The sequence below is a fragment of the Sorex fumeus genome, unplaced genomic scaffold (assembly GCF_029834395.1).
Source record: "Sorex fumeus unplaced genomic scaffold, SorFum_2.1 ptg000095l, whole genome shotgun sequence".
Classification (NCBI taxonomy): domain Eukaryota; kingdom Metazoa; phylum Chordata; class Mammalia; order Eulipotyphla; family Soricidae; genus Sorex; species Sorex fumeus.
In genome coordinates, this window is record NW_026606152.1 from 8,513,660 (window position 1) to 8,537,472 (window position 23,813).

At 38.4% G+C, this 23,813-nt stretch overlaps 1 protein-coding gene across 1 annotated transcript in view; it reads left to right on the top strand.

The window, feature by feature from the left end:
• Positions 1-23,813, top strand: part of LOC130040773 (zinc finger MYM-type protein 2) — a 133,233-nt gene that overhangs the window by 63,211 nt on the left and 46,209 nt on the right. The window contains exons 6-9 of the mRNA XM_056132802.1: positions 5,943-6,014; positions 15,270-15,420; positions 15,800-15,915; positions 21,442-21,558. Of these exons, the coding sequence (XP_055988777.1) occupies positions 5,943-6,014; positions 15,270-15,420; positions 15,800-15,915; positions 21,442-21,558 (456 nt within the window). The remainder of the gene's footprint in view (positions 1-5,942; positions 6,015-15,269; positions 15,421-15,799; positions 15,916-21,441; positions 21,559-23,813) is intronic.

The following is a 23,813-nucleotide window of genomic DNA, read 5'->3' on the forward strand; positions in this document are numbered from 1 at the left end:
TGAAGAGACTCCATTCTAATTTGTATAATTTTAGCCCTTTTGTCATAAATATTAACAAGTGAATGGAGTAGTAGGTAGAGAGGAAGTGATACAGCGGTTATGAATTGGGTCTTGGGCACTTGGATGGTGCTGAGGCAACTATGTACAGCAAGACCACAGATGTCAATACCATTGTCAACAAAAAACTTTAGCTATAATAAATTTTTTTAAAAAATCAAGCCTGGGGACTGGAGTGATAGCACAGTGTGTAGGGCATTTGTTTGCTTTGCATATGGCCGACCCGGGTTCGATTCCCAGCACTGCCAGGAGTAATTAATTCCTGAGCGCAGAGGCAGGAGTAACCCTTTGCCGTGAGTGACCCAAAAAACAAAAAACAATAAATAAATAAACAATAAAAAAATCAAACCTGTCATTATTTGTAGCTAATGTGTATTCAGAATTCTAAAAACTCCATTAAAATTATTAAATAGTAAAACGCACAATGAAAGTAGCTGGTACAAACTCAATATGCTCTGAATGTAAGTAACAAAGGAGAAATTAAGCAATACCATTTAAAAGTGCATTTCTGGGGACTGGAGCCATAACACAGCAGGGAGGGCGTTAGCCTTGCATGCGACCGACATGGGTTTGATCCCCAGCATCCCGTGGATTTTCAATTCTTAATCACCATACATTTTCATGGATTTAAAAAATTTCTTTAGCCATCGTTGCTTCATTAGACTAACTGCTGTATGTTATCATTACCATTGTATTCTTTTACTCTTTTGACTTTTTAACTTTTTTGATACCATTATAAACAAATGGTCCCCCAAACACCGCCAGAAGTAATTCCTGAGTGCAGAGCCAGGAGCATTGCTGAGCATAACCCTGTGCCTTGCTTGGTGTGACCCAAAAAGCAAAAGAAAAGAAAAGAAAAGAAAAGTTCATCTTGGGCTGCAGTGATAGTACAAGTTGGGCATTTGTCTTGCACGTTGTACAATCCCATATGATCATCCCATAAGATCCCCTGAGCACCGCCAGGAGTAATTCCTGAATGCAGAACCAGGAATAACCCCTAAGCATCGCCAGGCGTGACCCAAAAAGCCAAAAATTAATAAATACAGTGCATCAAAAGAACTACATACCTAAGAATAAATTTAACAAAATCTGTACAATGAGAACTACAATACAATGTTAAAAGCTTTAAAACAAGGTATTAAGAAGCAGGAAGACATTTCACATGCGTGGATGTATACATTAATGTCCATTCTAAAAAATAACCAATAAAATATAATCAAAGCACCAGTAATATTTTTGTTTGTTTGGTTTTTGCTTTTTGGGTCACACCCAGCAACACACGGGTTTCTCCTGGCTCTGCACTCAGGAATTACTCCTGGCAGTGCTCAGGGGACCATATGGGATGCTGGGAATCGAACTCGGGTTGGCTGCATGCAAGGCAAATGCCCTACCAGCTGTGCTATCACTCCAGCCCCAAATCACCAATAATATTTTTATATTGGTATCAAAGCTATCCCATATGGTCTCCTTAGCATAGTAAAACCCTGAGCATTGCCAGGTGTGGCACAAAAGCCCCCACTGCTCCCCGAAAATCTGAATATGTACATTTTCATGGATTTTTAAAATTTCTTTAGCCATCGTTGCTTCACTAGACTAACTGCTGTATGTTATCATTACATTTTATTCTTTTATTCTTTTGACTACTTTAACTTTTTTGATACCATTATAAATATAGAAGTAGTAAGTTCTAAGTTCATAAAACAGTACTGGCAAAGAAAATTGTATTTTACTGCTTTTGAATTTACATGTGAAATCCATCTCATTACAAATCAAAGACAAACCAAATCTTATCTTACTAATGTGTCCAAATAACTTAGTTTGCTTATATTAAAACACTCTGGCAGTACTGGAATATGTTTTTCTTGATCGTATATAGTTTTAATGTGCTATTGTATTTGGCATACTAGTATAGTCTGGAATTTTATATGTATACTCATTAAGGATATTGGTTTGTAATATTTCATTTGGCCACACCTGATAGTGCTCGACTTACTCCTTCCTTTGTGCTCAGGGATCATTCCTGGCAGTGCTGAGGGAACCATATGGAGTGCTCAGGAATGAACCTGAGTCGGCTCTAGGCAAGGCGTGTGCCTTACCTGCTGTCTGGCCCTTGGTTTCTATTATTTTGTATTGTGATGTTTTTATCTGGCTTTGGAATCAGGCTGTCATGTTGGCCTGATGGAACAGAGTGGAAAGTGTTCTGATTTTTGGAATTGTTTGGTTTATTTTGGGACCACACCCAATTATGCACAGGGTTCATCCCTGCCCCAGAGTGATACTCAGAGGCCACTCCTAGCTATTCCTGTGGGTGTGGTTCTAAGGATTGAATAGGACAGCTTCATGCAAAGCAAGCACCTTACCCCTGTGCTATCTGATCTGACTTTTGGAATAGTTTGAGAATACTTTTTCTATATAAAATGTTTTGCAAAATTTATCAATAAAGGCATTTTGTCCTATATAGGGCATCTGTGATTAGGTTTATAATTTCATACTTGGTTGCTTTCTAAGTCATTAAGTCAGCTGACAGTTCTTTCTTATTTGGGGAATCAGAGTAGAAAAATTGTTGGGATCACTCTTTAGCAGCTTTGGGCACTGGATTTTGAACTTATTGCTTTGTGTTTGCTGTAAGCCACTGAACCATTTCTGGGCCTCTTAGTGCAAGTTTTTGATTGACAGTCACTTGACTCTTAGAACTCTTGATATTTTGTATTTTTGTTGATTTTTTGTTTGTTTTGGGGGGCCAATTTGATAGTGCTTAGGACTTCTGACTGCATTAGGGATCACTCCTGGTGGGATTTGGGGTACCATATGGGTTGTCTGCAGATTAAACCAATACCCACCATTCTCTTTCCAGCCCCTATTTTGTGTTTCTTTGGTTAGATTTGGTTGTGTTTTGTGAGTGCATAGTTTATTTCATCTAAATTTCCTGAACTCAGGAATAACCCCATTATTGTTCCTGTTTTATTTTAAATTTGTTTTTCTTTTTTTGTGGGGGGGGTGCAGCCAGCAGTGCTCAAGACTTAACTCCTGACTGCACTCAGGAATTACTCCTGGTGGTGATCAGGGGACCATATGGGATACTAGTGATAAAACCTGGGTTGGCTGTGTGCAAGGCAGATTCCCTACCTGCTGTACAATTGCTCCTCCCTCTCAGTCTTTATATGTTGCCTTTTTGTTTTTTATAGTCTGAAATCGTTGTTTAAATAAAGATTTGTGATTTGTCAAATATCCCACTTTTGTCATTATTGATTACATTCCTGTTCTCCTTTTTACTTGTCTGCACTCTAATTTTTATTATTTACTTTTCTCTTTCTGTCTTTTGTTTTCTGTTAAGGTAAAATACTAGGTTGCTGGTGTGAAATTATCCTTAGATATTTATAACTAGCCATTTTCTCTGGCTACTTTTTTATAATATACCCCATGTCTCACTGTTTTGTGATTTTTATCTATCTCTAGTATTAAATTTATTAGTTTTATTTCCTTAGTTTTATTTCCCTTATGATTTCTAGTTGGGAAGATTGAGAGACATGTGGCTGTCCTCAAAGGATGTTCCTTGCCCTGTGCTCAAGTATCATCCTGGCCGTGCTCAGGATTGAACTGAGGTTGGCTGCTTACATGGCAAATAAGCAGCTTAAGCTCTGGTAATATCTCTCTGGCACCATGATTTTTTTTCTTTAACCCATTGTTTAAGAGTGTAGGGTAATACTATCCAACTTGTGAAATTTTCAGTTTTTTTTGTTGTTAATTTTTTCTGGTTTCATGCTGATATTTGGTGTATGTTTTTTATAATAGTTAATACCTTAAATTTTTTTACTTTGACTTCCCAAGCGTTGCTGTACTATAATGCAGGGCTGGCTGTGTGGGCCTAACAGTTAAGACCAGGGCCTCTCTTTTGGTCCAGGTGCTTCCTAAGCTGTTTTTTGGGCCTTTCTTCCTGAGGATTTGTGCAGTGTAATGAGTGTTCTGATCACCTCCTCACATGTGGTTGCACTAAGGTTTGAACTCTTAAGCCTTTAGGCATCTTCTGGGTTCTATTTTTCTCAAAATCTTTCTCAGGTAATTCATCTGTACTTAAAAAAATTATTCATCTGTACTTGACACTTGGAAAAAATGAAGCAACTCTTGGTTTTTTTTTTTTTTTTGCTTTTTGGGTCATACCCAGCGATGCACAGGAGTTACTCCTGGTTCATGCACTCAGGAATGACTCCTGGCGGTGCTCAGGGGACCATATGGGATGCTGGGAATCGAACCTAGGTTGGCTGCGTGCAAGGCAAACGCCCTACCTGCTGTGCTATTGCTCCAACCCCACTCTTGATTGTTTTTAAGAAGCTGCTCTCTGAGTTTTGATAGGATAAATGCTGTATTTTTATTGAAAATTGGACTCTTTGGTTATTATTCTGTATTTTAAGAAATCTTACACTTCAGCGGGGTTTATTTGTCTCTGCTTTGGTAGGGATGGAAGGCCCTGCCCAATTATTGTCAGCCAGGGGTGTCTTCTTCAGCTCTCAACTTTGCTTCTGTTGATAGCCGTGAAAGTGAGAGCTGCTCTTTGCTACTGCTTGGGGGTGTGGTGGTCTGACTTTTCTCTGGTGTTTGCTAAATTTTCTCAGATTCTTAGGACTAGGGGGTTAGTTCCTTTCTCCTTCCACAGGTACTTTATGATTTAACTCTAGTGAATATTAAAAATATTCTTCGTATTTTATTAAATAAAATGAAACAATTATTTCAAATAAAAATTGTTATAAATTAGAATTTTGATTTAAATAAAATATTTTTATGTTAATGATTTATAAGTGTAAACTATATTAACTTTAAGGATATGTAAACTTTATTAAGGATAAAGAAACATACTTAGACATGCTTGGAAGAAATCACTCTACCAGTTGTCTAGTGAATGTCTTCTCTTTTTACTTTGGAACTAATTTTTTTTTTTTTGCTTATTTTTTCTTGTTTCCATCTCCCAACCTTTTAAAATTTTGTTCCTAACTTTTATCTTGTCTGTCTCGTTTTTTGTTTCCAATGCTTAGTTTGTTTCTGGAATTTATAGATAAGGATAATATTAATTAACCTAGATCTTGGCAGTGGAGACTATATAATATTTAGCATTTCCCCCCAAGTCTTCCTTTTGTTTGTTTTTGGGTTATACTTGGCTGTACTCGGGACTTACTCCTGGCTCTGTGATCAGGGATCACTCCTCGCAGGTTTCAGGGAACCCAGTGGGGCTTGGGGGATCAAATCCGGGTCAGTTGGGCAAGGCAAACACTCTGCCCACTGTACTCTCTCTTTAGCCTCTTTATATAATAATTTTAACTTCATGAAAATCAGAAAGTATGGTTCTTTAAACTTTCTGTAAGTTTTAAGTTGGGATGTGCTGGACGCTGACTTATGCTTTAAGTATAGTTCCCCTAAAGAGTCATTTGTAGATGATGAAATTTATAATTTGTGTAATTTTTAGATACTTCATTTGCTATACTTGAGATATTTTAAGTGTTGTTAATATACTTCAGTACGACTTAGAATTACATTGTTATCTAGATAAAATTAGTACATATTTTTAAGATCTCCTTATTATTTAAATCTAATGGTCCATCTTTTAATTTCCTACCTCGTTATTGTTTTATCAACAGATAATTTTTTCTTTTCTTTTTTGTTCTTTTTTTTAATCAGATAATTTTTTCTACAGGAAAATTAAATTCATTTAAGAATTCTTCTGTAAGTTGACAGTGACGTTGGGGATAAGACAGATAGCATTTTGGAATAAAGTTGAAATTTATAAATTGCAAAATAGGTAAATAAAATCAACTTTTATAGATTGTTTATTTATATTTTCAGCCTGCCTTCATATTCTTATATGCTTTTATAAAATCTCTATTATCTTTTTTCAGGTAGGTAGCCATCCAAGCTTCCTGAAAGAGGTTCGAGATCACATGCAGGACTCCTTCTTAATGCAGCCTGAGGTAAGTAGGGAAGTAGCTGGGATTTAAGACTCCCAACAGTTTTCAGACAATGCCATTAGTCATTGTAATGTATCTGAAAAATCATACATATTTACGCATATTAAAATTTATGAATTTAAATGGTTACTGATGTTTTCTGTTTCTATGACTTAGATGAGTTTTCACTAAATTTTATGAGGTACTCAGGACTTTCTCCTAGCTTTGCTCAGGGAACACTCCTGGCAGACTCCAGGAACCATATGTCATGCCAGGGATCTAACCCAGATGACCTTATTCACTTTTACAAATATTTTTCTTTTAGGTACTTGTGTTAAAAATAGAAATAAGTTATGACTTTTTATGCTGGTAATCGAACCCAAGACCTCAAATGTGCCCGACATGCATTCTACCATTGAGCCTTATGCCCAAATATTATTTGGGAGGGGCGTTTCAGGTGGTGCTCAGAACACCTGGGGACCCAGTTGAAGATTTTGGCCTACTGGGAAGGCAGTTCAATGCAAGACCCTCGGGTACAGTGCTGCTTGCGCCCTGAGGTGCAGGAATCACCTGGACCACCCCTTTGGTGTTCTAGGGACCTTTGTGGATCTTTGCCCATGCACAAACCACCACCTGGGGACCTCTAGAGATGTCCAGGATCATCACAAAAAATCACAAATCATCCTGTTATTCGTCGATTGCCTCGAGCAGGCCCCAGTAACGTCTCCTTCATCCTAACCCTGAGATTATATTCAAGGCTCCTTAGGAGAATGAGACCCATCATTGTTACTGGTATTTGGCATATAGGGTACGCCACGGGGAGTTTGCCAGACTCTGCCCTGTGGGCAGGCTACATTCGGTAGCCTGCCAGTTTGTCCAAAGTAGGAATGAGATAATAAGATGTCATAATAAGATGCATTGGCGGCCGTGCGGTTCCGGGAGCTGGTTTTTGATAGTCTCTGAGTCTTGGCCATTGATGGGATTACACGGCGCCAGGGGGCCAGTTGGTGGGTGTGACCCCTGCCTACTGGAATTTGGAGGATCTGGGTGGAGGATGCTCGGCCCAAATCCGAGTAGGCTTGGAGATCTCGGTCCCGGAACCCGTGTGGCTTTGTCCCTCTGCCAGTACCTTCATGTGTGCGGAGAGTGGTCTCAGCATGGTGGTCGCTGGTCCTGGAGGTCTTCGGCTGCCGGAGCCCTGGTCGGGGTGGGGAGGAAAGCTCAACCCGCTCCCCTCCAAGGGGCCCGGGCGAGGACAACCAGGCGCGGGGGCAGGAGACTGCACTGTTCTCTTCCGGGAGCTGGTTTTTATAGTCTCTGAGTCTTGGCCAGGATCATATGGTATGGGAATTGAATCTGGGTTATATCCAAACAACTGTACTATTTCCTGACTCCACCTCAGACATGTTTTCCACTGAAGTAAATTTGGCAGGGCTCATGGAAAGACCTCTCAGACAGTGCTCACAGGTCCTAGGGCTCCCCCTGAAGAGGGTCAGTCTAGCTGTTTAAGCCTAAAGATTCAGTGCTTGGGCCCAGTCATGGTGGGGATCCTCTGGACCAGTAGCAGTGTTCCTCAGGAGACATCAGTGCCACACTTGATGCTGGGTGGCGGGGGAGGGACAGCATGGTGGCATATCCTGGGGTTGCTTTGAGCACTCTAGCTCTTAGAACTTTATGGAGTGGGGGCATAGCTGGCAACGCTCATGGGTTACTCCTGGCTCTACACTCAGGAATTGCTCTTGGTCAGCCATATGGGATGCATGGGCTCGAACTCTGGTAGGCCGTGTGTAATTTTAGCTCCCTGCCCTCTTCAGTCCCCCAGATACAATTTTTTAAGTGCACAATATCTTATCCCTAGTAATATTTAACTATAAAGTTATAAAAATTTCTTTACTATAGCACAATTATCAAGTAAAAAATTTATGTTGATATAATACTGCTACCTGACTAATCTGTAGATTTAAGTAAAATTTTAGCTGTTTATATCCCTTATAGCAAAATTAATTTCTTTTTTAGCTTTGTTTTTGGGCCACACTCAGTGATGCTCAGGGGTTATTCATGGCTGTGCTTGGGGAAACATGGGATGCTGGGGATTACGTGCAAGGCAGGCATCCAATCCGCTGTCTAGCCCCAGAAAAGAAATTTCTTCTTAGGATCATAGGCTATATCTTAAGTGTTTTTTACCCTCCTCTTTGGAGAGTTTCATTGCTTTATCTTTAGTTTTACTATTCTTTTCTAATGAGTGAGTGAGTGTGTGTGTGTGTGTGTGTGTGTGTGTGTGTGTGTGTGTGTGTCCCTCCATACGGGATACTACTGGGAATCAAACTCTGTTGGCCACATGTAAGGCAAATACCCTACTCACTGCTTTGATCCCTCATAGTATATTTTTCATATTATAGTTACCATTTTTCTAAGTTTCATTTGGGTCTTATTTATATCTTCCATTCTTTGTTTTGTTATGTGTATGTTTTCTTCTAATGTTTGTTTAATGTTCACATATTATAGCTCTTTAAACATCTTTGCTTTTTATATCTGTCATTTATAGATCTCTTTCTACAGCTAAGAATATTAATGAGCCATTTTACTGATTTTATTTATTTATTTTTGCTTTTTTGGGTCACACCTGGCGATGCACTCAGGAGTTACTCCTGGCGGTGCTCAGGGGACCATATGGGATGCTGGGAATCGAACCTGGGTCGGCCGTGTGCAAGGGAAATGCCCTACCTGCTGTGCTATCTCTCCAGCCCCTTCTGATTTTATTTTTTTATAAAATGCTTGGTAGATTTTTTAGTTCAAATCTTTAATTTTACATTATTGGTAATTGGGTTTATTATATTATTTCAAATGGTTTTAAAGTTTGTCCTGGTATGCTGTCAGGATCTCTGTGGGTTCTTGCATTTAAGTTTTTTCATAACCTTTGGTAGTATAGACTTTAATCTAATTTTTTTTTTCACATTTGTGGTGATACCTTCTACTTTATCTGATGCTCCTTGCCTTTTAACAAATAGGAACAGAGAGTTATCTCAACATTGAGAAAATCTTGGAATAAGTACTGCTTTCTGAGATTCTTTCTCTTGCCTCTGGTGCTTTACTCACATCACAGATCACAGTCCTCCCGTTATTCACCGATTTGCTCAAGCGGGCCCAGTAACATCTCCATCATGAGACTTGTTGTTACTGTGTCTGGCATATCGAATACGTCACGGGGAGCTTGCCGGGCTCTGCCGTGCAGGCGAGATAGTCTCGGTAGCTTGCTGGGCTCTCCGAGGGGGGCGGAGGAATCGAACTCGGGTCGGCCATGTTGGCTGCGTGCAAGGCAAATGCTTTACCCGCTGCGCTATGGCTCCAGCTCCGCTGTGCTATCGCTCCAGCTCGACTCTCACATACGTACAGATTAATTCTCAACCAGATATAACCTCATTAGGTAACCCAAGTGCCTTTTTTTGTACTGCGCTTTATTTCTGCTCATCAATTCTTGCTGGCCAGGTATTCAGAGTTTCTTCTCCCATCACTGTAAGCCTGTTTGTGGCACTGTGCCTGGAAACTGATAAAAAGCAATAAAAAAAGTTGGGGAAGTCACTTTCTCTTCCCTTGAGCGTACAGTTGGATATATTTGATGTTTAAAAGCTGTTGTTTCACATCTTTCACCTAGTTTTCTAGTTGTTAAAGGTGGAGGTTATAGCTTATCTCTGGTAATTCCTTATTGCTGGGTGTGGAGATCCTCTCTTTAAACTTGTACTTTCTTCTTCTTCTTCTTTTTTTTTATTTATTTATTGAATCACTGTGGGAAAGGTTACAAAGCTTTCAGGTTTATGTCTCAGTCATGCAAATATCAAACACATTTCCCTTTACCAATACTTATTTTTTACCATGAAGAACCCCAATAAAACCCCACCCCCCACCCCTCCCCGTCCCTGTGAGGCAGATGAATTCTAGTTAACACTCTATCTGCTTTGATTAGATTCATTGTTTCAATAAAAGATTCACCACTATTATTTAGAGTCCCCCCCCCCCCCCCAAATCAGACATGCTGAAAAAGCATTGTGAAGTGATTTGCTTTCTACGGCTGGGTTCAAGAATTAAATGTTGGTTTTGGATTTCTGCTCTTTTACCTATTGACCCTGGAAGTATTTCTACTGAAAGTCAGATAGTTAAGAAATTGGTTTCTGTGTTCTGGAGTCCTGGCCGTGCTGGAGAGCCGCTCGCGGGGGGCAACCGGTGGCCTCGGTAGGGCATGAAGGGCGGACCGAAACGCCCCCCTTCCCATGAGGTTTTAGTCGCCCCCACACTCCCGGCTCATACCTGCTGTCCACAAGGCTCCCATGTGGCCGCCATCTTTCTTTCCAGAGAGGAGAGGGCGAATGGGGCAACACCCTTTCCCCTCCGGCAGACTTGATGGCCTGGATCAATACATAGTCCGTTCACTTTTCTGCTCCAAGCTGCTGGGTTCTGCATTAAGTCCTTGTGCTTCTGGGGCCGTGGCCGTGCTGGAGAGCCGCTCGTGGGGGGCAACTGGTGACCTCGGTAGGGCGTGAAGGACGGACCAGAATGCCCCCCTTCCATGAGGTTTTAGTCGCCCCCACACCCCCGGCTCATACCTGCTGTCCACAAGGCTCCCATGTGGCCGCCATCTTTCTTTCCAGAGGGAGGAGGGCGGAAGGGAGCAACACCCTTTCCCCTCTGGGCAGAAATGATTGCCTGGATTAACGCATAGTCCTTTCACTTTTCTGCTCCAAGCTGCTGGGTTCTGCATTAGGTCATTGTGCTTCTGGGGCTGTGGCCGTGCTGGAGAGCCGCTCGTGGGGGCAACTGGTGGCCTCGGTAGGGCGTGAAGGGCGGACCGAAACGCCCCCCTTCCCATGAGGTTTTAGTCGCCCCCACACTCCCGGCTCATACCTGCTGTCCACAAGGCTCCCATGTGGCCGCCATCTTTCTTTCCAGAGAGGAGAGGGCGAATGGGGCAACACCCTTTCCCCTCCAGCAGACTTGATGGCCTGGATCAATGCATAGTCCGTTCACTTTTCTGCTCCAAGCTGCTGGGTTCTGCATTAAGCCCTTGTGCTTCTGGGGCTGTGGCCGTGCTGGAGAGCCGCTCGTGGGGGGCAACTGGTGACCTCGGTAGGGCGTGAAGGACGGACCGGAACGCCCCCCTTCCCATGAGGTTTTAGTTGCCCCCACACTCCCGGCTCATACCTGCTGTCCACAAGGCTCCCATGTGGCCGCCATTAAACTTGTACTTTCTTGACTTTGATAAACTTTAATATTTTAGGGTATATGGTAGCATGACTTTGAAGCTGGATTGGTTGTATGTTTCTCAAGATTAGATGAAAGCAATGCAGTTGTTAGCTTAAGTATTTCATAAGTGATCCTCGTTCCTTCTTAGTATATCTACCAAGAGGCTTGTGATGTTTGTTTATTCTATTACTGCATTAGCTAAGACATGTTTGATTTGTCTATGGTACAATTGTTATTTTCCCCTTTATATTTATATGTGTGTTGTGTGTGCTTATGTATTTGCTTCATATTGTTTAATAGTATACACACACACAACACACACACAGTTATCAGCAGACTGTTCACTTAGATTGCCAGTTCGAACTTTTCAAATTACAAGTTGCACATTTGTGTTGGGAAAAATGATAAACTACAATAGTCAACACTGAATATTATGGTGTGAATTTTGTTTTTTTCCCCTTTTAGCACAAACATCTTGCAACTTAAAGATAATTATAGTGATTTTCTTGAATATAAATTCAAGAAATTTATTCTACCTGAATTTATTTCTTAGATTCCTGTTTAAAAATTCAGTCATTGTTGAAGTTTTATTGCCTCTTCCTCTATCACTGGTTCTTTACTACTTGTGTGCTTTAGGCATTCTTTGTAATAGATACACAAATTCTCAGAATAAAATTAAATGCAAGAAATCAAATTTATGACTGTAAACTGGACCAGTTATACCAAATTATAATTAGTAAATCATGTAAAAAATTGAAATATAATATGTTTATCAAAACATTAACATTGATGGAAGGAGGGGGGACACAGGTATACAATGATATTGTAGTGTTGGGACATTGTATGCATGAAAGATTCTAGTGTGAACTTTGTAAATCACAATGTCTTAGTGAAAATTAAAAGAAGAGTAATAAAAGAATATTAAATGTACTAATCTTTAACTATAATGTATTTTGAGGTAAAGCTGAATATAAATGATATAAAAGCTATGGATTCTCCTCCTTCTCTATTCCCCTGTAAAGTTCAGATTCTGGTAAAAGCAATGTGGTTTGTTACCACCAATAAAAATGACAGATTGTGCTAAATTTCATTAGTGTTAATGAATATAAAGATAATATATTTACATTGCATATGAATGTACTAAAAAGTAGGTTCTGTGTAGGCTGAGATTCTGGAACAATGCCCGTTTCCTAGTTTATATTTGTAGTAACTAGTAAAGTGTATATTAAGTTTTTCTCTCTTAAGCACCATTCCATGCAGGAGTTTCTTAAATTAAAATATTCACTTAAACTACAAAAGGTTTCATTTAGTTCAAATTCATTGTACTAAACAAATTTTATTGTAGATTGGAAGAGGAAAGTTACGAGTAAAGATTTTTTAAAATAACGTGATATTTAATTTCAGTATCATGTAGAGTTGTTCTAAATAAAAGATTTTGGAATAATTATCTGTGTGATTTATTTGATATAAATTCTAAATGAAGGTTATTATTTAAAAATTATTAAGTCGTTTTTAAAAAAAGAAGCTGAAAATCAATTTACCCTAAATTATCCAGTATTTATCCCTACCAGTATCGAATTCAATCAATTCTGTCTCATTCTTTTTCACTTAATTCATAAATAGGTTTATTTTTCCCGTGTGCAGGGAATATAAAAGTGGATTTGTTCTACTTAATTTTGTTTTATAAAATGACACAATGCATTTTATAACATTTAATGATTTTTATTGTGTACAATTTGAAACATAGAAAATGTGACATGAGTAAATATTTCTTTTTTATTAGATGGATCCTTTGTGTTGAAACACTGGTGGTTATGAAAGTGGCTTTGTTAAGATATTCTCAGTATTAATGATTCTATCTTTCTGATAGTACTCTCTCATTCTCCTCAGATAAAGCATTTGTCAATGTTGATTAGCTCCTTGTTTACTTGATCCAATTCAGCTGTTCTACTTTTTATTGGTACGTCTTAAAACTTACTAATTGTATGATCATTCTGCCATTCAAATCAGTGTCAAAATGAAGAATGCTTTTAATAAACAAAAAAAAAATTCCTAATCTGAGGTTAGAGGTGATTGGAGTTTTTTTATATTGTTGATAGATTTTTTTGACCTACTAGGAGCTACTTTTTCTTTCTGTAATCCTTCTGACATATGGCAGGCTTCTTGGTAATATTAGTGTTCCAAATTTAAACATTCTTTTATCTTTCCATTGTTTTTATTGATGAATTTTCTTATGGTCAAAGAAAATTTTTACTATGATAGAGTCCTTTGGAAAACATGCTGTTAATGCAAAAACATAAAGACTCCCGCTCCTGGCCACGGCTCTGGACGCCACCCCCACGGGGCCTCTGTCCTGGATGGGGAGAGATCTAGTCCTTGGAGTGTAGGGACTCGTGGCGGGTCCCCACCCACCTGGGTTTCTCAAGACTTCGTTGCTTGGAACATCGGTATATATACTCATCATTACAGTCAATAGATTTGCAGGTATTCTTTTTTTTTCGCTATTACTATTTTTTATTTTGGAGGAAGAGGAAGAATGGGTTATTTTCTACTTTAAAAGTAAAAATTATGGGGCTGGAGTGATAACACAGCGGGTAGGGCATTTGCCTTGCACGCGGCCCGACCCGGGTTCGATTCCCAGCGTCCTATATGGTCTCTCGAGCATGGCCAGGAGTAATTCCTGAGTGCATGAACCAGGAGTAACCCCTGTGCATCGCTAGGTGTGACCCAAAAAGAAAAAAAAAGTAAAAATTATGGCTTCTTTTTTAATGATAGTTCAGTAAATAAAGAACAGGCAGCATGGGTTATTTTTATGGTACCTGAGTGAAGAAAAAAACATACACATAACTGTTTTCTCAGATCTGTTTTATTTATTGTATGATAAATGTTTTTCTATTTTTTAATTTGTGTATGTGTTGATGTTGATGTTAGTTTTTACTGTTTTTTTTCTTTAAATTTACCTCTGTTTTCTTAAATCCTGTGGAAGTTGTGAAGTTTATCCATACAGTTTACCTGCTTTAAATGCTGTTTATAGTCTGATTATCAGATTCCTTCACATCTGTTAGAGATTTACCCATGGAACATTTGGTGCCTTCTTATGTCATCATGCTATATTAGATTTAGATGTTGCTGGGTATAAGCATGAATAAATAATAGAATCAGGTGGAAAGACAGTAAAAATTATTTTGGAAATTTAGGTATGATAATGATTTAATTGGTTGTAGTAGTTCTGTAACTTTTCAGAAGAGTTCAAATACAAGTTGTACTTAAAAGTTTTACTCCATTTATGCTTGTTTTCTAATTACGTCTATGATGATAATTTTGAAAATCATATATACCAGTTTATCTGAATTGCTTTTTTCTGTAAGACTGTCTTAGTGTTTCTGTGTTTATCCTACTAACTTTTAAAGTATAACTCCTTAAGTCTTACCTTCATATATTTTATCTCATTTCTTTTAATTCTATCAGCTGACAAATTATTTTTTACAGAAGAATGGATTTTTGTTATTATTTATTAACTAATTAGTAACCTTGATATCCAAAAATAATTTTGAATAATTTATTTCATTATCATTGAATCAAGTTTTAAATGTAATAAGTTTTAAGTCACAGAAGTGTTTTTAACAGCAGCTCAGTGGGAAAGTATTTATTGTCTTGAAATTGTTGTGTTGAAGAATTGTGGTTCTTCCATAAGGTTTATATATATATATATTTTGTAGGTTCATTTAATGTCATTGTTAAGTGATAAAGAATTGTGTTGTTATTATAAGAATACACTGTACTCTTTTTGATGTTCAGTTTTCATTTATGTATGTATAGGCATTCTGTTAAATGTTTGGAGAAAAACTATTTTTGTAGGAAACTTTTATTTAACTTAGCTTCATTGCTAGGAACATTTTGTATCCAGATGAAGACTTCTGGAATTCATTAAACCTGATTAGAGATGTAACAGACTTGTTTCACAGAAAGAAAATGTATAATTAAAAAATATACAACTTTACCTTTTAAAATTATGGTTAACTGTATTTTTGTTTCAAATTTTAGAAATATGGAAAACTGACCACATGTACTGGTTGCCGGACACAGTGCAGGTTTTTTGATATGACTCAGTGTATAGGCCCTAATGGTTATATGGAGCCATATTGTTCTACAGCTTGCATGAATAGTCACAAGACAAAATATGCAAAATCACAAAGTAAGTTTCAGGTATTTGGAAAGTTGGAAAAAAGCACAATAACATGACTCAGCCCATAGCTATTATTTCTTCTTTAAATTTGGTTTTATTATCATAATAAATTTGCTTCAACTTTAAAATAACTTTGGTCATTCCATAAATTAAAATTTTTTTTAGTTTTTGAAGTCTATAATTATGTTAATAAATCTGTTTTCCTGGACTGAGATTTTTTATTGATCCATGTGGTTATAGAAACCTGATACATTTAAGCTGCAGATTATTTTGAAAATAATAAAAATTTACAAAGCTTAATTTCAAAACTGTTCTCAGAGGTCAGCTAGGAGTTTTACAAAGCTTTTATTACTTCTTGAAGAAATCAGATTTGTATCTTCTCTCCTAGGTTTGGGAATTATTTGCCATTTTTGTAAACGAAACTCTTTACCTCAATATCAAGCCACAATGCCTGATGGAAAACTGTATAACTTTTGCAATTCCAGTTGTGTAGCTAAATTTCAGGTTTGTTACTTACTTTGTATAATCTCAGTCCCCTATTCAATATATATAGAAAACATGTAATGTTCTTTGCTTTATTTAATTTGCTAATTTTATATTTTGATGAGAGTTGATTGATGATTAGTGATTATGTAGTCAGAATAAACAGCATTTGGACTTAGGGACTTTTGTTATTTATAACTTAGACTAGAGAAAAAGATCCTAGTATAATTGATCTCAGTATCTGATATGTAATATTTTCTTAGTATGGACAGTTGTATGAATTGTAACTCTTAAAATTCCAAATTCTGGGATTTGGAGATGAGGTTTAATTTTCTCTTTCCAGCACTCGCATCCTTCCCTCTTTCCTTCCTTTGACTCTCCCCTCCAGAAATATCTGCTCTAGCTCTGCAGGCTTCATAACACCATTAAGCCCAAGCAATAGCATGCCACCAAGCCACAGCATTGGACCATTTTACCTGATCGATTAAGTATCACTAGGCTCCTTGAGCATTGTTCTGCCCACATTGTTTGTATAACTTTGCCCTTTGCTCCCTCACCACTCCAAATTCCATTTTATGGCAGATTTGTGAAGGACCTAGGATTATTTAGACTAAAAATAATGAGCTTAAATATTACCTTATCTGCCATTTACGTGGGGATTGTACTGATTATAGTAGACAGTGTCATGGTGATAGTTTTGATTTATGTCAAGATTGACTTTCTTACCTAGTCCATCAAAGTTGCAGTATAGATTGTATCAGAGATAGCATTATTTTGGGCGTTTTGATTTTGTTTCAGGCCATACCCAACAATGCTCAGGTTACTTCTGGCTCTGCACTCAGGAATTACTCCTGGCGGTGCTTGGGGGATCATGTTGAATGCTGGGGATCAAAATCAGGTTCTTGCAGTTGCAAGGCAAACGCCCTACCCACAGTACTCTCACTCTGGCCCACAGGATAGTATTAGTTTATTAGTATTAGTTTAGACTTACAAATTTAACCTTAAAAATGGAAAAGTGTAGAGAGTTTCTTTACTGTGTAAAAACGTAAGATTTTTACTCAAAGGTTCAAACCAGTTCATTAAGTCACGCATCACAAGTTAATTTATCCAAAAGTTCTATATTTTAGTCACTGCTCCGAGTTTGGTACAGTAGTTAGCACTGTTAGCACTGTCCTCCCGTTGTTCATTGATTTGCTTGAGCGGGTGCAGTAATGTCTCCACTCTGAGACTTGTTGTTTTTGTGCTTGGCATATGCCACAGAGAGATTGCTTGGCTTTGCCGTGTGGGTGGGATACTCTTGGTAGCTTGCCGGGCTCTCCAAGAGGGGCAGAGAAATCGAACCCGGGTAGGCTGAATGCAAGGCAAATGCCCTACCCCTTGTGGTATCACTCCAGCCTGTATAGTAGTTACTAAAAGTAATTAACCTTCGTGGTACAGTAGGAAACCGCTTGGCTTGCTTAAGGCTCACCCAGGTTCAACCCTGAAAACAGAACTACAAGTAAGCCTTGGCACCACTGGTTATGGCCCCAAAACGAAAACAAGTTACTAATCTTCAAAGTAAGGTGGTTTTGAATTCTGCCAGATGAATGTTGTTTTGTAATAGTCATGTACTTGAGTAAGCATCACGTTTGGGGACTAGATTTTCATTTTGGAAGATGGGATCTTGGTCACTCACATCTGTCACTGTCACTGTCCTCCCGTTGTTCATCGATTTGCTCGAGCGGGCCCAGTAACGTCTCCATTGGAGACTTTGTTGTTACTGTGTTTGGCATATCGAATACGTCACGGGAAGCTTGCCAGGCTCTGCCGTGCGGGCGAGATACTCTCGGTAGCTTGCCGGGCTCTCCGAGAGGGGCCGAGGAATCGAACACACAAACACACATTCACACACGGTGCTTGGTGGGCATCACTTATTTTTGTGTGTGTGTGCTTGTATACGTTGATAATCCTGTACATTATCAGTACTTTATAGAATGGAGATAGAGTTCCTTGTTATATTTGGATCCCTGGGTTTGATCCTAACCCCCAAAGCAATATGTGCACAGACCCTTTCTTTCTTCTTCTTCTTTTTTTTTATTTTCAGAGTTGTTCACAGGAATTGATTACATTCAGTATTTCAATACCAATCCCACTGTCATTAGACCTTCCCACCATCTTTATTCTGAGTTTTACCACCACCACCCAAGCCTGCCCCAATGGCAAATGTTAAATAATTTATTTTGTATTAAGAATAGTTGACAAAAAGTGATCTAAGGTTTCCTTAGAGGAAAGTGTGTGAAAATTGTTGTATCTCATCTTGAAGCCATTTAACTTCTGAATTAGACATCATTAACATGTTGTTAGAGTTTGAGTCTTGTGGCTAATGTGTGTGTGTGCATGCACGCGCGTGTGTGTGTGTGTGTGTGTTTGTGTGTGTGTGTAATTAAGATTGGTTACCTTCTACATACCACCACATCACATATGGTGTTCTGCTCTTTGGTATATCAGTGGCATAAAAGTGGCCTCATGATCCTGGAATTCTACAGTCTTTTCTTAGGGTGCTACAACAGGAGTTAAAATATTTTATTTTATTTTATTTGCTGTTTGGGTCACACCCGGAGATGCACAGGGGTTACTCCTGGCTCTGCACTCAGGAATTACTTCTGGCAGTACTCCGGGGACCATATGGGATGCTGGGAATAGAAACAGGTTGGCTGCAGGCAAGGCAAAGGCCCTAACAGCTGTACTATTGCTCCAGCCTGTTTATTTTTTTAACTGGATGGTGATTTTGGGGTCTGGAGGAATCTCTGCATGCTGTCTTCCTAGATGCGTTTGTGAGTATGGATCCTGGCCATTAATGCGCTTAAATGGTGCCCAGAGGCAGTTGGCAGTTCTTGGGCTTGACTGCCAGGAAAGCAGAAACGCAGGGAGAGGGTGGAGGTTGGGGGGGGGGGGGCATTCCTGATTCTGGGAGCCTAGAGACCCTTTATTTCTGAGCGAAGTATCTAGATAAGCTCTATGTGGCCTCAGAATCCAGTAGCTCCACTTAAAAGTAGTGCAAAGTAACACTTAAGAAACTTGTGTGAGTATGTGTGTGTGTGTGTGTAAGTGTGCACATGTCCCCTTTTTAAACTTAGAGCAAGCCATACTTTTTGAAGTTTGCCTTTCAGTTTTTTATTTCAAGCAAGATAATAAAACAGTATTTCCTCTGTTTTGAAATGATAGCTTCAATGTAGTTTAGGTTTGTAGAAACACTAAGAATAATGTTGCTGGCTTAATTTTATTTTGTTTTATATATATATTTATTTGGTTTGGGGGTCACATCCAGCAGTGCTCAGCATTACTTTTGGCTCTCAACTTAGGGATCACCTCTGGTGGCACTAAGGAGACCGTATGGTGTGCCAGGGATAAAACCCAGGTTGGCCGCACACAAGGCAAGGGCTTTTCTTGTACTGTCTCTCTAGCTCTAGTTTTTAAAAAAATATATTAGATGAGAGAGGCTGTCTTAAATGTACTTTATTATCTTTCCATAAATTTTAATTATTTTTTAAAATCTGGGGAGAAATTTTTGTGTTTTTTGGAGGCTGGAGTGATTCACAGCGGGTAGGGAGTCTGCCTTGCACGTGGCCAAACCAGATTCAATCCCAGGAGTCCCATATGGACCCCTGAGCACTACCAGGAGTAATTCCCGAATGCCGAGCCAGATGAAACCCCTGAGCATTATTGGGTGTGACCCAAAAAGACAAAAAAAGATTTTTTTGTGTGTGTTTTAATTACAGTTTGTTAGTATGTGTATTATACTACTGTTAACTATAATTTATATGGATATATTAGAATTATACTATATCCGTTGTCAGAGTGCCCACTCCCTTCACTAGTGTCCCACAGGAAAAAAAAATTAATGAGGTAGATATGCCCTATGACTCATCTAAGGGATCACTCCTGGTAGGTCTTGGGGTACCATCTGAGGTATAGAGGAATGGACTGGGTCAGCGTTATGCAAGATACGCGCCCTATCTGCTGAACTATCTTTGGCCCCTGGACAGAAGTTTAAGAAATAATAGAGACCGGAGAGATAGAGGTGTTAATGTCCATTCCTTGAATGCAGCCAACCCCAGTTCTGTCTCTTTAATATCACTAGAAATGATCCCTGAACACAGAGCGAGGAGTAAGACCTGAACATCACTGGGTATGGCCCAATCCCCCACTCACCCCCCACCCCAATAAAAATAATCATTTCCCTTCCCTTTTCACTCTCGCCCTTATATTTTTTGTTAGTTCTTTTATAAATTTAGAGAATTATATGCAGTGTGGATTAAAGAATGATTCTTAACTACCAGTGCAGTTACCACTCATTAAAAGGCAAATTTTTATTTTTTAAAACAATTACTATTACTAATTTTTGTTTGGTTGGTTTTGTGCCACTTCTAGCAGTGCTCAAGGCTTACTGGCTCTGTATTTTCAGGAACCAGTCTTGGCGGTGCTGTGGGATCAAACCCCTGTTGGCTGTGTCTAAGGCCAATGCTGTACCAAATACCCACTATCCAGCCCCAAAGCAAAACCTTTTTTGGGGGGGAGGGAGTTGGGCCACACCCAGCAGTGTTCAGGGCTTACTCCTGGTTCTGCACTGAGGGATCACTCCTGACTGGACATCAAACTCTGGGTTGGCTGGGTGCAAGACAAGCACCCTACCTCTTCTAGTGAAAAAAGCAAAATTTTTAAAACCTGTTTTTTTTTAAAGTAATTTTACATCACTTTCTGTAAACTATTTTAACTCTTAAAACTATAAGCAATCTAAAATAAATGCCTGCTTGTCTCTGTGTACAGAAAGGATCAGTTTAATATATAAGGTGTTATCAGTGAGAATGATGGCTGTGATGAAATTGGACTAAATCATTAGTAAATTAACTATTGCAAAGACAACTGGGACTTAGTGGTTTTTCAATTTTTAACATTCTTTATGAATTCAAAACTCAGTTAACTCAGTTAATCTCACATTATTTTTTTTTACATTTCCTTAAAGTAAAAAACAACTTTTTTAAAAAATTTATTTATTTATTTATTTATTGAATCACTGTGGGAAAGGTTACAAAGCTTTCAGGTTTATGTCTCAGTCATGCAAATATCAAACACATTTCCCTTTACCAATACTTATTTTTTACCATGAAGAACCCCAATAAAACCCCACCCCCCCACCCCAAAAAACAAATTTTTAAAATAAGAGTAGTCATGTGGTAAAAAATACATTGAGCTTAAGTTTCAAAATCTTTGTGATGGAAGCGTAATTCTTTTTTTCTCCCAGTTGTGCTCAGGATTTAGTCATGGCTTTCCTCTCAGAAAGCAGTCTGATGGTGTTCAAAGGACCACATGAGGTGCCAGAGATTAAACCTGGATAGGCTACCTCTCTCTCTCTCTCTCTCTCTCCTATCCCTATCTGCATGATTTTAAAGGACAAACTAGAAATGCTGTTTCCTATGTTTAGGGAAATATTTAATCAAGGTAATTGAAAATAATGAAAAGTAAAATTTAAGGAATCCACAACTCAGTGTATTCTATTCTTTGTTTTAGGCACTAAGTATGCAGTCATCTACAAATGGACAGTTTGTAGTTCCAAGTGACATTCAGTTGAAATGCAACTATTGTAAAAATTCCTTTTGTTCCAAGCCAGAGATCCTGGAATGGGAGGCAAGTTATATTTTGTTAATAATGCTATCTAATGTTAAAATGAAGGTCTAGAAAAATAACTTTACATTTATTTTGATTAAGATCAACTTTTTAGGTTTTATGATTATAGTAGTTACTTTTTTTAAAATGTGGAAGTGTTGTTAGAAGTTTCTTTTCAAGTCAGTACTTCTTAAAATCATATTACAGTTACAACAGTGTGTAGAATATCACTTTGTTTAGGTACATATTTGGAGCATCTACTTATACCGCATTTCTTCCTATTTTTGCTTCATTCTTCATGTGTTTTCTGTAAAATCTAAACCATCTTACATGGCCTGCTACCTATAAGAACTAGAATTTGTCATTTAATAAGTTGTATTTTAATAAATTTAATTAGTTCAGTTGTATTTTTAAAAAAGTATCCTACTATAAATTATATTTCTGTCTTTCCATCTTCTAGTGTATTCATTCACTTTGCCATATCTTTTGCCATTTGCAAAAAATCTGCTCATTAAGTTTTTGTTTTCATAAGGAAGCAGTAACAGTTGAATGAATAAATGAATTGATAAGATGGCCCTAATTTCCTTTTTCTTCCTTGAGTAGTATTCAACATTCTTCCCTTTTTCGAGTCTGTGGAGTATATAACAAGGGGTGGGTGTATAAGATGTTTTACAGTGCTAGTCATTCTGTATCTGAGTCTAGGTGATTTGTTTCTGTATCTGAGTGGTACCCATAACTAGGCTTCCTGATTTCTGCTGAGGAATACACTGAGTATTGCTCAGAGAGAATTCAGAAACGACCTCTGCAGTTGCCGTGGTTCTTATTCCTATTTCTTATATGTCAATCGTAGGGCAACTCTCACTGATGATTCCTTCCTGAGTTGTTTTCTGCTTCCACATTCCCTATTTTTTTCTTTTGATATCTTTGCTAAGTTTTAGGTAGATGACTTAAATAGAGTATAATCTTCATAACAAACAAGGGGAAAAATTATCTCCCCAGAAATTTTAACAAGTTCACAATTTGTTGGCATTTTAAAACAGTAGCTCTTGCTGTTGTAGGTTTGGGGTTAGGAGAAGTAATTACTAACCTTGCTTCATTCAAAAAAACTAACAATACTAACAGTTCTTATCAGTGCATTGTGTGGATCCAATTGAATTGCTGTTAAGTTGTGTGACAGGAATATGATTAAGCCTATTTGAATATATTCATGAGTATGTTTTGAATGGAAATGTTATTAACATCAGGATTCTCATCTTTTTTTGTATCTGTTTTATCTTTTTTTTTTTTTTTTTCATCTGTTTCTAGATTTATCTAGTGGATGTTTTGCTCTTTTTAACCAGGTAGTTTTTTTTTTTTTCTTTTTTATTTATTTATTGAATCACTGTGGGAAAGGTTACAAAGCTTTCAGGTTTATGTCTCAGTCATGCAAATATCAAACACATTTCCCTTTACCAATACTTATTTTTTACCATGAAGAACCCCAATAAAACCCCACCCCCCACCCCTCCCCGTCCCTGTGAGGCAGATGAATTCTAGTTAACACTCTATCTGCTTTGATTAGATTCATTGTTTCAATAAAAGATTCACCACTATTATTTAGAGTTTACCCCCCCACCCCCCAAACAGACATGCTGAAAAAGCATTGTGAAGTGATTTGCTTTCTACAGCTGGGTTCAAGAATTAAATGTTGATTTTGGATTTCTGCTATTTTACCTATTGACCCTGGAAGTATTTCTACTGAAAGTCAGATAGTTAAGAAATTGGTTTCTGTGTTCTGGAGTCGTGGCCGTGCTGGAGAGCCGCTCGCGGGGGGCAACTGGTGGCCTCGGTAGGGCGTGAAGGGCGGAGCGAAACTCCCCCCTTCCCATGAGGTTTTAGTCGCCCCCACACTCCCGGCTCATACCTGCTGTCCACAAGGCTCCCATGTGGCCGCCATCTTTCTTTCCAGAGAGGAGAGGGCGAATGGGGCAACACCCTTTCCCCTCCGGCAGACTTGATGGGCTGGATCAACGCATAGTCCGTTCACTTTTCTGCTCCAAGCTGCTGGGTTCTGCATTAAGTTCTTGTGCTTCTGGGGCCATGGCCGTGCTGTTAACCAGGTAGTTTTTAAAACAGATAATAGTATTGAATTTTGTTGCATCATTTAAATTTAGTAGTAAGTGACTTAAATGAGATATTTTTAGTCCATAGGAAATGTGTAGCTGAGGGAGGTTTGTAGGTCATGATATAAGTTTCTGTTAAAGTTTTTTGTTTTTTTAAACTTATTCTTGAGGTGC